The sequence below is a fragment of the Caenorhabditis briggsae genome, assembly GCF_000004555.2.
Source record: "Caenorhabditis briggsae complete genome, chrIII, whole genome shotgun sequence".
In the NCBI taxonomy this organism is placed as follows: Eukaryota; Metazoa; Nematoda; class Chromadorea; order Rhabditida; family Rhabditidae; genus Caenorhabditis; species Caenorhabditis briggsae.
In genome coordinates this window covers 10,223,460-10,239,422 of record NC_013490.2, presented here as the reverse complement: position 1 = coordinate 10,239,422, position 15,963 = coordinate 10,223,460, and the positions used below count along the sequence as shown (strand labels likewise).

The window sequence follows — 15,963 nt, the reverse complement described above, 5'->3', positions numbered from 1 at the left end:
AACGAGAAATAGAGACGCAGAGAAAACAGAGATTGTGAAATTCGCCGTAAACGTCGGCCGCTTGGAAAGTGGCTGGTATATAAACCCCCTCCATTCTCTCATTTTCCATGTCGGTCCGGAGCCAGTGGGTTATCAATTTCTGAACCCCTCCCATTGGCACCTATTTGACCGTTAAGTTTTGGATTTTTTTTCAAAAAATATAATCGGGAATCATCAAAAATATAATCGGGAAAAATCGAACTGAAACTACCTGAACTTCCTCAATTTCAGGGTTGGCTTTTGAAAGGATATTGGCCAGGTTCTGTGTAACTTTCCCATAACCGGATGTATAGCGGGTCGTATTCAGACCAACCTCAGATCAGAAGTTGCCAGAAAAACTCAAAATAAATAGTTTCAGTTCGATTCAGGTCATTCCCGAATTTTTTTTGAAAAAAAAAAAACAAACCTTAACGGTAAATTTGGTATCAATGGGAGGGCTTGAGATAACCCATTGACTCCGGACCGACATGGACAATGAGAGAATGGAGGGGATTTATATACCAGACACTTTCCAAGCGACCGATGTTTTGCGGCGAAATGAGAAGGAGCGACGCAGAGAAAACAGAAAAATTGTGAAATTCACAGTAAGCGTCGGCCGCTTGGAAAGTGGCTGGTATATAAACCCCCTTTGGTCGCCTTATTTCTGTCGGTCCGGAATCAATGGGTTACCTTCGCAACCACCCCATTGGTACTTAGTAAATCCAGGATAACAAAAATTCGAAAATTCAAAAATTTGGAAATCCGGGAACCAGAAAATCAAAAATCCTGAAATTTCAGGATTCTTGATTTCCAGGTTTCCGGAATTCCAGATTCTTGAATTTTAGAATTTCGAAAATAAATTTGGAATTTTTTGAAGTTATTTTTCACGTTAACACTTTTTCACGAATGTTTACCTAAATAGGCGTATTATGCGAGAGAAATTGCGAGACTTGCAAGACTCGCATAAAAAGTGCGAGTCTTGCACGTGAAATGAGAAATTGCGAGCATTTGCGAGAACGAGAAATTGCAAGGCGAGACAATGCGAGAATTTGCGAACGCAAGGCAAGACAAACATTTATGCAAGACAAGACAAGACCCGTCAAGACGAGACAAAAGCAAAGTCATGCAAGAAATTTCTCGCGAGACGACACTCTAGTACTTACTTGACCGTTGCTTTTTAGAATATTCGAAGCAAGGGAATGAAATGTCTGTGTGTCTGTATTGTCTAGTTAGTTCAGAAAATTCAAGTTTTCTTTGTTTTCAGATTTCTTTCCTTGATTTCTCAATCTCGACTCAACAGCTACAAAAATTAAAAAAGGCTTCAACTATCCGCATACTCAAAAGCTTCGAATTTCTTGTTTTCCAGGGACCACATTGTTGCAACGCCTAGTCATTTTGTCTGCACCTAAAGTATACAGAAAAACACAAAAATGATTACAAATGATTTCATATTGCAGTATACTGCTCATTATTCTAAAACCACAGTATACCGTGTCCCTTCAGATCCAACCGAAACAATGATGACTAATTCAAGTAAGTTCCTATATTGCACCATAAAAGATGATGATAATTGTCATATTGATGACAATTTGGAGCTCTTAGAAAATGGGCGGAGCTTAGGAATGGGTAGAGGTCCCTAGAAAGTACCCATTCATTATATCAGTATGCAATTCTCGATTGTTTACTTCCTTGTGTTTCTTATTCCATCTACTCAATCCACCGGATTTCTATCTCTCAAATTGACATCTGATCATGATTGTCTCGTTCATCTGGAGATTCAATCAATGGAATATTCTGAAACTGTACGTCTTTTAGCATATGAAACGAAATCATTGGAAATATTTACACCAGAAATCACCAATCAACTTTCTATTCATTTTCAAATTCTCCATCATTTCTCTGGAGTATCACTTTCCGATGTCTCTTCTCAGCTATTCAAATTGGATAACAATGGCATTTGGGAGCCACGTGTCATTGATTCGAATCAAGTGATTCTATCGATTCAATCCAATTTCCACTGTCAAAAAGGATTCTATGGACCAATTTGTGAACGTCGTTCGAGAAGCACTTCTACTATTAAAACAACGACTTCTATTCCAACTGCCACGTCATCACCATTTCATCTTCCAATCAGTGAGGTCCAAATTAATAAGTAAGTTTTCAATTTCTTCTTCTTTAATCCAAATCTATAATAAATATTTTTCAGCCTAATCATCTATGCAGTTCTATCATCAGTGGTCCTTCTTCTAATCATTGCCAACTGTTTCCTGTGTTTCTGTCGTCCTAAACCATCCAAATACATTGATTACACATTCCAAAACGTCTTCCCAATGGATGAATTCTTCCCAATGGAGAAAACCATCGGATCACCCGATACGGAATATTTTGACTCTTCCAGTAGATATTACTCAACAATCACTCTTCAATCAAGAGTCTAATCTTATATCTTTTTAATTTTTTTAAATAATAATTTCAAATGATTCCTAATAAATTATCATTACTAACTAGTCAATAAAGATGTAACCAATTTAAAAATGTATATTTTTGACAATCAGCTTCACAACTCAAACAAATCAGATTCTTTATTCCCAACCAAAAAAAATTTCAAGTCAAGTTAGTGCCAATGGGAGGGTTTTTCAATATAATAACCCATTGACTCCGTACCGATGGGGAATGAAAGAATCGAAGGGGTTTATATAGGAGACACTTTCGAAGCGACCGACATTTCATGACAAATTTCACAATTTGTTTGCCAAACGAAAGGAAAAGAGAAACCAGTTATGAAATATTTCAGCATTAAAAAATGTCGGCTGCATGGAGAGTGTTTAGTATATAAACACTCTGAAAAATGAGTTCTTTCGGTGTCCGGTCCGGCGTTGATGGGTTATCAATTTCTGAACCCCTCCCATTGGCACCCATTTGACCGTTGAGTTTTGTAATTTCTTTTTGGAAATAGTGAACAAAAATGAGTTTTTTTCATACATTTTCTGAAAAATCTGGAATTCCCTATCTGAACCGGATTGAAACTGCAAAAAATCCGTCTGAACGGACCTAAAATCATTCCGAAAGGAGTCAAAAATAGCTTCGATAAGATAAATAGGATAGCTTTAATTTTGATTCTACTTTTGCCGGGAAAAAGTTTTTTTCGAATATTCTTTGGAATTTCCAAAGCTTCAATTTCAATTTTCAGCTGTTTACAGTGTCTTTATTTATTTATCCAGATTTCCAAGTTTAAGCCAGTGAGTTACCGTTTCTCTGTCACCCTTTGGCACCAACTTAAATGACGATTGTTTTTCCTTTTTAGAAAAACTCAACTTTGAAAATATTTCTACGGATCGCGCTTTATCAATCTTGTCTACCGTCTCCCCGGTTGTATTTTTTGTCACGATTTCTGGATCTACCGTATCTCAGGTTGCATCCAAAACTGATGGGGTGATTTCCTCTTCAACGAACTCATTTTTCTGGGTGTTTATATACTAAACACTTTCCAGGCAACCGACATTTTACTGCTGAAATATTTCATAACTGGTTTCTCTGTGTCTCTCTTCCTCATTGCACACACATTGTGAAATATTTCAGCAGTAAAATGTCGGTCGCTTCGAAAGTGTCTCCTATATAAACCCCCTCAAGAAAACCGATTGGCACTAGCTTGACTTGAAATTTTTTTTGGTTGGGAATAAAGAATCTGATTTGTTTGAGTTGTGAAGCTGATTGTCAAAAATATACATTTTTAAATTGGTTACATCTTTATTGACTAGTTAGTAATGATAATTTATTAGGAATCATTTGAAATTATTATTTAAAAAAATTAAAAAGATATAAGATTAGACTCTTGATTGAAGAGTGATTGTTGAGTAATATCTACTGGAAGAGTCAAAATATTCCGTATCGGGTGATCCGATGGTTTTCTCCATTGGGAAGAATTCATCCATTGGGAAGACGTTTTGGAATGTGTAATCAATGTATTTGGATGGTTTAGGACGACAGAAACACAGGAAACAGTTGGCAATGATTAGAAGAAGGACCACTGATGATAGAACTGCATAGATGATTAGGCTGAAAAATATTTGTTATAGATTTGGATTAAAGAAGAAGAAATTGAAAACTTACTTATTAATTTGGACCTCACTGATTGGAAGATGAAATGGTGATGACGTGGCAGTTGGAATAGAAGTCGTTGTTTTAATAGTAGAAGTGCTTCTCGAACGACGTTCACAAATTGGTCCATAGAATCCTTTTTGACAGTGGAAATTGGATTGAATCGATAGAATCACTTGATCCGAATCAATGACACGTGGCTCCCAAATGCCATTGTTATCCAATTTGAATAGCTGAGAAGAGACATCGGAAAGTGATACTCCAGAGAAATGATGGAGAATTTGAAAATGAATAGAAAGTTGATTGGTGATTTCTGGTGTAAATATTTCCAATGATTTCGTTTCATATGCTAAAAGACGTACAGTTTCAGAATATTCCATTGATTGAATCTCCAGATGAACGAGACAATCATGATCAGATGTCAATTTGAGAGATAGAAATCCGGTGGATTGAGTAGATGGAATAAGAAACACAAGGAAGTAAACAATCGAGAATTGCATACTGATAATATGAATGGGTACTTTCTAGGGACCTCTTCTCTCCTTATATACCCATTTCTAAGCTCCGCCCACTTTCTAAGAGCTCCAAATTGTCATAACATGATAATTGTCATCTTTTTTATTGTCATTTGGAAAGTATACCCGAGTTAGTCATCATTTTTAGGTGGGATCTTAAGAGATACAGTATACTGGAATACTGTACACAAAGAGTAATATAAAATGTTTTATAATATTTTTGTAGTATTCTGTATACTGTAAGTAAAGAGAAAGTAACTAGGGGTACAGTAATACGGGTGCTGAAATACAAGAAATTCAAAGTTTTTGAGAATGCGGACAGTTGAAGCCCTTTTTTCACTTTTTAGCTCTTCAGCCGAGATTTAGAAATTTGGGAGAGATATCTGAAAAAAAGAAAACTGGAACTTTCTGAACTAACTAGGCAATACAGACACACACAAACAGAAATTTAATTCTCTTACTTCGAAAATCCAAAACCAACGGTCAAGTTAGCACCAGTGGGGGGGGGGGGGGGGGTTCCAGATAACCCACTGATTCCGGACCGACAGAAATAAGGCGACCAAAGGGGGTTTATATACCAGCCAGTTTCCAAGCGGCCGACGTTTACGGCGAATTTCCCAATATCTGCTTTCACTGCGTTTCTCTAGGGGGAGTCAGAGAAACGAGAGGCTGGGAAAATGAATATGTCGGTTGAAAAAAATATGTCGGTTGCTAGGGAAGCAGCTAGTATATAAGCACCCTCTGTTTCCCTATTCTACATCGGTCCGGAGCCAATGGGTTATCATTTCCCCTGTCCCCTTTTTAATTAGTACCAACTTGACTGATTGGTTTTTTAGTTTTCTTTTATGAAGCCCACAAAATTAATTTGAAATTGTTTTTTTCTGAAATTGGTTATTGATAGTTTCTCTTTTTCGCACCTTCTAATGGAAAAAATCGTCAATTTCTAATGGACAATTAAACTCAGAAAGACGGGAGATCTCTTGAAGTCTTGTCATCATACGAATTTCAGATTTATTCACCAAATCATAGATTTCAATAATGACACAAACGTATTGATAAAGGATAAAGACTGATAGAAGAGGAATAAAAAACAGGCTATTTAAAATTAAATAAGAAAATAAAAGGAAAGTTTGGTTAAAGATTTGTCGTCTTTATGATCGGAAGATTCTGATGACTTTCACGGGTTTGGAACGGCAAGTCGGGCAGCTTTTGACTTTTCGTCCACATTCGAAACAGATAACATGGCCACAAGGGACTGAAAAATATATTTGTATATTTCATCAGCCGTATTTAGTTAGCTCAAAAAATAAATAGCCGAATGATCTAAAGCTTTTCAATATTTAAAAAAACTTTAAAAATTCCACTCACCAACGGTTGCTTCTTTGCAATCATCCTTATTAAACTGCAAGAAACAAACTGGACACGACGACGGATTTCTTGTCTTCAGAAGGGCATCCTTCTGCTTCAAAAGCTCTTTCACATGAGCCAGTTCTTGTTCCAAGGCTTTGTTCTCGATTTTCAATTGATTTACAGTATGTCTCATGCGTGTTACTGGTGATTCCTCATCCTCTTGAATGCTTGACTCCATAGTTGGAAAGTCAACGTACCCATCTGTACTATTCGATCGCATACTGGGTGTCTCAATTGGTTCCAGATGCTCTTCAAATGGAGGCTCATTAATGTATGGCTCATGAGATTCATAATGAGCATCGGGCATCCGAAGATTTATAATTGATTGCAGAATTTGATCATGCCAAAACGGACCAGCTGTGTTCTGCATACCAGTACTGATCACATACATTTCAAGACATTGATTAGTACGTTGATGCGGATGCGCATAGAATTGGCATGTACACAACTGTATGCCGTATTGTTGAGGGTACATATTACTGAAAAATAAGCGTTAATTGCTGGATTGCGACTTCAAAAAAAATTGAACCTACTCCGAAAAAAATGAACTGCAAAGGTGACACTATTAGTTGCAAATGAATGGAATCAAGAGTATGAAATATAACTCTCTTCTTCTTTTTCAACGTTCTCTCATCTCATCATGACCTCCAGCATCCTCTAGTGTAAACTCCACTCTCTCATCTCACTCTGCTCTTTTATCCGTATGTTACACTTTTTCAGAATCCAAACAAATTGAATGAAAAAAGAGCAGAGTAGTTTGCTGGGTGATTGAACGCTTTGAACTTTTTGATGGATCCTGAGGATTTACAGAGGGTGGATAGAAGTTTATGCTCTTCTATTAGAGGTTTTGCAATAATTGTTTCTTAAATATTACTATCATTTTCATGCCAGGAGATTTACACGAATTTTTTCAAGCCAAAGCTGTCTTTCCTCGCTCACCCAAACCATCAACTTTGAGCACCATTATATTGATTCCTGTGAAATTCACAAAAAACTTGCCAACAGATAAAATATTGCTGATATTATGATAACTATTTTATCCGTTGACTATTTCTTGATATCTTTAACAAGAACCGAGAAAAAATGAAATCAAATTTTAAAGTTAGGAGCTCTTCTATTACAGGTTTTATGGTATTTGATCTTTTTGATTTTAGGAGCGAATCTCAAAACTTTTTACACCAATATGTTAAAAAATAAAAGTTTTTCAATTTTTCAATTTATTAAAATAAAAATTTCCAGAAAAAATTGATCAGACTAGAAATAACATACAGAAAAATATAAACATAAAACGAATAAAGCACCAAATTTGTGGGAGATTCCGAATAAGAAAAAAAAAGAAATGGGCAAGGCACGATGTGATGGTGAGGGAAAGAGAAACATGAAATTCAGAGAGACTATTGTTTCAGAAATGATAAGAAAAGAGGAGAAAAACACCCGCAGATGTGAACGAATAGGCTTTTGATTTGAAATTATTATGGGTATTACTGAGCAAACGCGCTCTTTCAAAAGTGTACGATAGAGCATAAATGGTCTAGAGCATTTGTCCGTGACGTCCTTGGCTGTATTGGTCTTGTGGAGCATAACGGGATTGAGTGTCGGCGTAGTGAGCAGCTGGTTGCTTTTCGGCACGGAGCTCGGCGTGTTCGGTTGGAGGACGGTTGCGTTTGAAGAAACCACACTGGAATAATGATTTGGTTTTTTAGATGAACTTTTGTAAATTAGTTTCAAATTGTTTTACTCGAGAAAACTTTTTCTAGAAAATCTATTTTGTTTCAAGTACCTTCCACGTTTCAGCTAGATTATCTCGACTCCTATGCGAGATATTAAAAGTATGTCAACTGATGAAACACTTCTGATATTATGATAAACATTTTATCAGTTGATAACTTGTTGATATTTTTCACAGGAATCGAGATAAATTGACTCAAAATTAAATATTACGGGTGCCCTTCTATTACAGGTTTATGGTATTATTCTCGACAGATAAAAGCCCTAAGATATTTGATTTTAAGTCCAAAAGTTTTTTACTTTTTCGAATTACCCCATATCATTAAAAAGACATTCTTGAAATTTTGCATATTTTTTTCCTTTTTTTTAAATTCTTCAGAATTATATTTCTGAAAATTTGAAATTTTTTGATATTTCAAAGTTTTTGAGTTGATACTTTTTTTCGGATTTTTCAGCTTTTTGAAAATTATCCAATGAAAACACTCACCCTCCAGAGCAACAAAATGAGCAGAATCAAAATGGCCAATCCAATAAGAATAGCCAAAAGATACAACCACCACGGAAGATCTCGTCCCTCTTCAGAAGCGATCGCATTCATATTCGTCGAAACCGCAGTGATCAGTGTTGGTTTATGTGGCCAATTGTACTTGGTAGATGTGACACGGGCCAGTGCAAGAGACGAGATGTCACCTCCTGGATTCCTCTCATCGACCAACGTATTCGTGTATAATCTAGAAAAGATCTCCACCAAAACGAACTCGTCTTCCTTCAAATCATAAATGTCACATTCGATATGAGTACATCTCAATCCATTACAATCAACTGATGCTCTGGATAGAGGTCCCTTATAATCAACAACACCTCCAGCTTCTTTGGAAAGCTTCACAGCTTCACGAAGATCTGAGAATCTGGCCTTATCGGATCTTGGCTCTCCACTTCTCGATCCCTCCTTCTTCTTCTTTTTTGGCACTGGAGCTCTCTTCACTCTCTTACTTCCAGCTCTATCAAAATCTTCATCATCATCTTCAAAATCGTCTCCATCGTATTCCTGGTCATCTGGAATGTATTCGTAGTCTCCCTTCTTCTTCTTATCCTCCACGTATTGCCAGTTTCCAGTATTCTGTCGGATCTTGTCCTCATCTCTTTCATAAACATGAACTGGTCCTTGATGGTGTTGGGTATGTTCTGTTCGCGTTTGATGATGAGTTTGAGATTGTGTCGTCGTTTCGTCTTCATAAGACTCGTCGTCTTCTTCTCTCGAGTACTCATTTGGAGTCTTTGCAACTGGTGGCTCAGTTGGAACGTGCTCATTGGTTATCTTTAATTTTCTATTTGATTAAAAAAAATCCAAAAAGACGACTCACCCTCAAATTCAGTGGATTCACATTCTGCAACTGCTTGACTCTACATCTTCCCTTATTCGGTGGATTCACAACTGGCTCCGTGATAATATAAAGAAGATGTCCTCCTTCTGTGGAGAACGATGGCCAGAAGATGTCCAAAGTGGCTGCGTCAATTTCAGATGGACCGCGGTTGGAGATTTGATAAAGATGAGAGACAACTGGACCGATTTCATTATCATCGAATACATCTGATCTCGTCTTGTTGGTCATTGAGAAATCGACTTGTTCTGGGTTGGAACGTCCATTCAAACTCAATTGATTCTTGAAATCAACTGGGATGGTGAAGGTGACCTTGTTATCAGCAATCGTATGAGCTTCTTCGTCGTTGCTAGAGTTGACATGAGCATTGATACTGATTGGAGCCAATGGTGGTTTATCAGATGACGCTGTCACTCGAACAACACTACTGACAACTTTGTTAGCCGGAAGAGGATTTCCTAGGTCACAAGCAAATGTCCATTTTCCATCGGAATCGGGCTCATCGGAAGTTGGGGAGCACGCTGGAGCGGATCCGTCCGCACCAACACTCTCGATTCCTCCGTATTCGAATCCTTGGGGAACGTCAAAGTACAATTTGGTTTCGTAGGAATCTTCTCCTCCGTTTTGGACAGTTACGTTGATTAGCATTGTGTTATCTTGAGTTCCGAGAAGGAACTTTTCGCGATCACTGAAATATTTTTAGGTTGTTCAAATTAAAAGATCAGGAAAGATTTTTTTTTCAACCATCCTACAGCTCACTTTGAGTTCAATTATCTCGGTATCTTCAGAAGATATCAAAAACTTGAGAACTGTTAAAATATTGCTGATGTCAAGATAAATAATTTATCAATTGCAAAATTTTTGATAAACCTCATAAGAACCAATATAATTTAGCTCAATGTCGACGGTTTGGTTGAGATTCAATTAGAGCAAATATGATACTTTGAGCTCAATTATCTTAATTTCTGTGCGATAAATCAAAAGTTTGTAAACTGATAAATTGTTTTTATTAGTTGATAAAGTTTTGATATCTTTCATAAGAACCGAGATAATTGGTCTCAAAAAGAGGAGACTTCAAAAAATGACTTACGCAACAGCTGTAACTTTAAGATCCGGAACGCAAAGATCATCTTTTCCACAGTTATTGGCAATGTTGATCTTGTTTTGGAAGGAAAGTGGAACAGTTGTATCGATTGCTGGCTCCAATTTATCTCCACGAAGTTTTCCGGATTTCGATTCCACGTAGGTGTAGTTGACGGACCAGTGAATTGGAGAAAGCTTGTCTCTGGAAAACAAAAGATTGTTGACGGAGCGAATATGCTGAGTAACTACGTAATTATGGAGACCCCTCACATTCAGAGAGACAATGTTTCAGTGGAAAGTGGGCGGAGCCTAAATTCGCGCATAGTTTTTTCGCACATTTAAATTTGGTCATGAGAAAAGCCGTGCAGTGAAACATTGTGCAGCTACGCCCACTTTTTAGGCTCCGCCCACTTTTCTTCTGTATTATTTTTCCTCGAAATTTATGGAGCTCCAATCATTCGTACATTGGTTCAATTCGAAAGGTTTGAAGAACTTTCCAGAAAAAGACTCACTTCATGGTGGACGAGGCAAAGAATCTATGTCTGAAGCACTTTTGTCTTCCTTTCTCCAAACGAACACGTTGTTCAATTGATGATGGATGGTCCCGGGTCTTGGATCCAGATGCTACTTTGATGCTACGGTCAGATTTCTGAAAATTCGTGTTTTAGCCAATTGAAGCTAACTTTCAACTTTGAGCTTATTCATCTCGGCTCTTTTCAAAGGTATGGTTGTCAATTAATAAATTGTTTATCATAATATCACAAACATTTTATCAGTTGACACATTTCTGATATCTTGTATAGAAATTGAGATAATTGAGCTCAAAGTACAAGGCCTTCCAATAGAGGGATTACAGTAACTTTCAACTTTGAGCCAATTTTTCTTGGTCCCTGTTGAAGATATCAAAAAGTAGTCAACTGATAATTTTTTTTAAAATGTCACAAACATTTTATCAGGCATATTTTCGATATCTTGCATGGGAATTGAGATAATTCAGCTCAAACTTGACTGTGTTTTACGGCAGTCAAAAAATAGAAAAACCCACCACATCCTTTTGCAAGAAGTAAGCTCTTGGTTCTGGCGAGTGATCATCCAAATTGAATCTCAAATCAAATTCCAAATCATTTGGAGTATCTCCTTTTCCTTCGTATTTGAAACATGTGTTAATATGCCTGCATGCTTGTTTTCCTAATTTTCCATCCACATCGCAATTCTTCTCTTCCACATTAATCAAAGCAGATTCTGGCTCAGTGGCTCCAGTTACAGTAACCACTGGTTTCGTAAGAAGAACTGCTGCATTTCCAGACTTCCATGCTCCAACTGCGATGTCTGGCATTCCATTCCCATCGACATCAACTCCTCCGGCAACTGCGAATCCAAATGCGCGGGCGGTTCCATGTCCGATTTGAGAGGCTTCGATCTTTTGGGTTGGCTTCTCACGAACACCATCTTTGGATCCATGGATCACATAGACAGCTCCTTGTTTGTTCTTTCCAGCGTAAGGAGCACCAACGATCACATCTAAAAACTTGATTTTCAGACTTTTCAAAATTTGATTTTCGTCAAAAGACTTTCCAAAACTTACCATTGTACCCATCCAAGTTCAAATCCCCAGCTGCTGCCAGCGAGTGTCCGAATCGTCCCCATTGATCGTCTCCAACAACAGCCAATTGTTTTCCAAAGACTCCTGGAGCAGTTTGAAGGAATACGATCACTTTTCCAACGTCGTATTGTGGTTTTCTTTCTTGGGTCTTTGCATCCTTCACACTACCGTAGTCAGTGTAGAATGGGCATCCCATGATGATATCGTCGCGGCTGGAAAGTTAAATTTGATATATCGTATTGTTTTTTGGATCCTAGTCCTCTGACAACCTACCCATCTTTATTAACATCAGCAACTGCCAATGCTCCACCACAGTATTGTCCATGCTGTGTCGACACCTCATCCGTCAAATTGATCATCATCTTCAGCTTGGATGTGTAAAGAACCAGCTTTCCATGAAGATCGTTTCCACGTGGAACACCAGCAACAATATCATCAATACCGTCTCCATCGAAATCTCCGGTCGCAGTTGCGTATCCCATCATGTCATGATCGTATTCCTTACTACCGTACTCGGTATTCGGGCGGTCAGTTTGATTTTTGGTATTTTGTGAGAAAATCGCTCCTTGCCAATACCAGACTCCTGGAGCTCCGAGGAACACACGATCTTGGTTTTTCTTTCCTGGAATGGCACCAGAGAATCCGCATTGACCGTATCCCAGACGATGGCGACCGTGGCGAGCGGCTGAAAAATATTCTATTGATTTTCAAAGGCAAAGAAAACTCTCACGTTCTTGTTTGCAGGACGAGAACTCTTCAGTCTTCTCAAATCCATTTTCAGCGTAGAAGCATGTTCCAACTGGCTCGATTACTTCGAATTTCGAGTAGAAGTATTTGTATTTTGGAGCACACATCTGAAAGAAATCAAATTTGATATTAAAAACTCTTGGTAATCAGACTCGCCAACAACTTATCATGCTTATCATTGGACTTAACAGTGGCTCCAAAAAATTGATAAGCCTTATCCTCGATAGGTACCAGATGGGATCCGTTCAACTTTTTCAAGTTCCCCTTCATCTTGTCCACGTGGACTTCACGACAAGTCGGTCGATTCACAGAACAGGCGTAGACGGCTCCAGGGCGACGGATTCCAGAGAGATTCGGGTTCGTTGTTTCGGCTTCTGGAGCACCGACGACAAGTCTAGAATTGTGAAGAATGGTTTAAAGATAAGAAATTTTGGGAACGGTAGCCTGAAAAAACTAACACTGGCATTCCTTTCTGCTCATTATAAAAGTCCAGCGAGTATCCGAAATAATTATTGGCCATATGATGAAGGACCACATTTTTTGTGTCGATGTTGAATGAAGTGACCGTTGAAATGAGAACAACGGCGGCCAGTAGGCATAAAAGCCGCGTCCGCCGTGGAAAACTACCCTCTCGCATCTACTGAAAATTATAGACATATTGAAAGATTTCAGATTTTTTACAAGTGGCAAGTTTTAAAGAAAAAAATGGATTGTAATGCTTAGAATTTTTCAAATCCTATCTAATCTAATAGAAGCCTACCATGTACGTGCTCTTTGAGCTCAATTATCCTGGTTCCTTTAAAAGATATCAAAGAATTTTAACTGATAAAATGTTTATCATAAAATCACCAATATTCTATCAGTTGACAAAATTTTGATATCTTTTACAAGAATCGAGATAATTGAGCTCAAAGCGCATGCATAGACTGAGCAAATACGCTGTTTTTGGTTAGACATGGTCAATTTTAAGTTTTTAAAAAGTATAATAAATTTTATTGGATCAAAAAAAAAATTTCGGATATACTAAACAAAAACAGAGCTTTATTTTTGTAATTGACAGCTTTTTTTTTAAATTCATCCAAATGCGATGAACAGCTTAAAACTGTCCCGACTCTGACTTCAGTGTTTGGTTGGTTTGAAGCGATTAGATGAATTTGTACAAAAATGAATTTGTACTTTTAATAGATGAATTTGTACGAAACAGTTGACAACTCCAGAATTGAAGCTCTATTTTTGTTGATGTTTACCTGAAAAGGTTCAATTAAAATGAAAAAAATTCTAATTCATGAAATTCGTGAATTGTTCCTCCATCAATGTCCATAGAGCCCAAAGTCCTATAGTTTCTAGAACTTGCTCCAAAAACCGGAAGCCAATGAAATATATAGACACGCGATTGCGAAACAACAAGAAAAAGGGTATCTATCTTCAGAATGTCTCCAAGACCAACACAAGAAAAAGAAGAAGAAGTCATTTATAATTGAGAAGGAACAGAGGGTCGGAAGACGGGGGAAAAGAGTATATTTGAGTCATGGATTACAACAATTTAACACTCAATTCGGACAAGAAGAAGAAGAGGAAGAAGTAGAAGAAGGAGGAGGAGAGCGAACGGAAATGGATCGAAAAGAGCCAAAAATTAGGAGAATGACCGGTGACACGTGGCATGTGGTCAGAAGACAAAGTGAGGGGAAAGAAGAAGGAGATTGATAGGGTGGGGGCGGAAAGAGCCATGAAAATTGAATTGAAGCAAAAAAGAGTGTGGAACGTTAGGGAGGAGAGATTTATGAAGAATTTCAAATTTAGAAAAAGGTACAAAAACATTTTGAACATCCATGACACTCATAAAAATCCTAAGTTGACATTTCAAACATTTTAAATGTCCCAAGAATTATCTAGCCGAAAATATGGCTCTCGAGTGGTCTAGAAACCATATTTTGGAATTTCCTAGGTCATCTGAAGCTTCTTACTACCGTGTTCTTGCTGAAAACATTTCAAAACTTAGAATGAAATCCCAAACTTTCAACTTTCGAGGTCATGAAAATTCCACCACATTCCCATGAATTTCAAAAACGATTCTCAACTGAATGACTCGAAAACTATGAAACGCGTTTCGGACCACATAGTTCTTCCGGATAGTTATCATCAAACATCTGCCTTATGGATGAATGAGAGAGTGTGTGAGCAAGAGAGACGCAGACAAAAAGAAAGAGAGTATGAATCAAGAATGAGTTCGGTTGGGTTGTGAAATGAAGATGGGAATGCCCTTTTTGGATGTGAGGGGAGGGCAATGAAAATGTTCGAAAACTAATTGTCACCCCCCCCCCCCCAGTCAAAAAGATATGGTTGACTGAGTGAGTCTGTATAACACAAAAAGGTCATGTTTTGAAAAGAATCGGGTAGAAAAGAGAACATAGGGAAGGACAGAAAGTGATAAATTGAGAGGTTAGGGGGGATGAGTTAATTGAGTGGTTAGAATAAAACGAGGAAATTCTGCTATTGAATTTAAAAGTTTGCTAGTTTTTTAAATAACAAAAAAGTGTGGCTTAAAAAACTGTAACATTTTTGTTTTATTTTTAGAAACATAGCACAGAAACTATGTTTTGAGAAACGGAAGAAAAAATTTGATAGAATGGAAAAAAAGAGAAAGAGTTTGTAAAAACATAGACTTCGATTTTTACAGTATCCCTGTCAAATAGTAAAAAATGGCCCAGAGCCATCGAAATTGAAGAATTTCAAAAAATTAAAAATTTTCATTCTGAAAAATGAATTTCAAAGTGGTTCTGGTTGAATCTTTAAAATAATAAAACTCAGTGTTCCAGAAATGTTGTTCCTGTTCTACAGAATGTCCATCTTACCGTCAACTTTGAGGCAAGTTATCTCGTTTCCTGTTAAAGATATTAAAAAGTGGTTAACTGATAAACTATTGGTGATATTATGATAAACATTTCATAAATGGACCACATTTTGATATTTTTCAAAAGAACCTAGATTAATTGGCTCAAAATTACCCAGCTAATAGAATGAAAAAAAATACCGAGTGAAAAGTCAAATAATCTGAAACTAAGAAAACTTGAATTCTTAGTATCCAGGTTACTGATTCAAAAACTAAATTCTGTAAACTTTTATTATCTTTCTCCTCTTGTCATTATTACCCTAATTAGTATTCCTAGGTGTTTAACACCCAACAACCACCCATTCCCGAAACCCCTCCCCCATATAAACCGAACACTAAAATGCAATGAATCAGAAAATGAAATATGGGGGGACCCCTTATTCTTCTCAATAGCAGGTGGTGCAGGTGCTCTTGGAGGGGCTCAATTTTTGTGGAAGAAGAATGGAGAAAAGGGTTTGAATTCTCGATGATGCATTCGAGCGAAGAAAG

The 15,963-nt window shown here is 37.3% G+C and overlaps 4 protein-coding genes across 4 annotated transcripts; 1 reads left to right on the top strand and 3 right to left on the bottom strand.

The window, feature by feature from the left end:
• Nucleotides 1-1,682: 1,682 nt before the first annotated feature.
• On the top strand, nucleotides 1,683-2,456 carry CBG06888 (the record flags this gene model as incomplete). Its single annotated transcript, XM_002642426.1, has 2 exons — nucleotides 1,683-2,170; nucleotides 2,225-2,456. 2 exons carry the CDS (start codon nucleotides 1,683-1,685, stop codon nucleotides 2,454-2,456), a joined length of 720 nt encoding a protein of 239 aa, XP_002642472.1.
• A 1,386-nt stretch (nucleotides 2,457-3,842) lies between these two features.
• Cbr-sdz-1 lies at nucleotides 3,843-4,616 on the bottom strand (the record flags this gene model as incomplete). Its single annotated transcript, XM_002642427.1, has 2 exons — nucleotides 3,843-4,074; nucleotides 4,129-4,616. The coding sequence occupies 2 exons, from the start codon at nucleotides 4,614-4,616 to the stop codon at nucleotides 3,843-3,845; spliced, it is 720 nt and encodes a 239-aa protein (XP_002642473.1).
• A 1,166-nt stretch (nucleotides 4,617-5,782) lies between these two features.
• Nucleotides 5,783-6,348, bottom strand: CBG26017 (the record flags this gene model as incomplete). Its single annotated transcript, XM_045244329.1, has 2 exons — nucleotides 5,783-5,886; nucleotides 6,000-6,348. The coding sequence occupies 2 exons, from the start codon at nucleotides 6,346-6,348 to the stop codon at nucleotides 5,783-5,785; spliced, it is 453 nt and encodes a 150-aa protein (XP_045098587.1).
• Nucleotides 6,349-7,572: 1,224 nt separating this feature from the next.
• Nucleotides 7,573-13,221, bottom strand: Cbr-pat-2 (the record flags this gene model as incomplete). The annotated part of the gene is made up of 11 exons (XM_045244328.1): nucleotides 7,573-7,719; nucleotides 8,257-9,087; nucleotides 9,134-9,839; nucleotides 10,242-10,436; nucleotides 10,747-10,883; nucleotides 11,280-11,755; nucleotides 11,820-12,049; nucleotides 12,111-12,522; nucleotides 12,568-12,691; nucleotides 12,741-12,978; nucleotides 13,043-13,221. 11 exons carry the CDS (start codon nucleotides 13,219-13,221, stop codon nucleotides 7,573-7,575), a joined length of 3,675 nt encoding a protein of 1,224 aa, XP_045093336.1.
• Nucleotides 13,222-15,963: the final 2,742 nt, after the last annotated feature.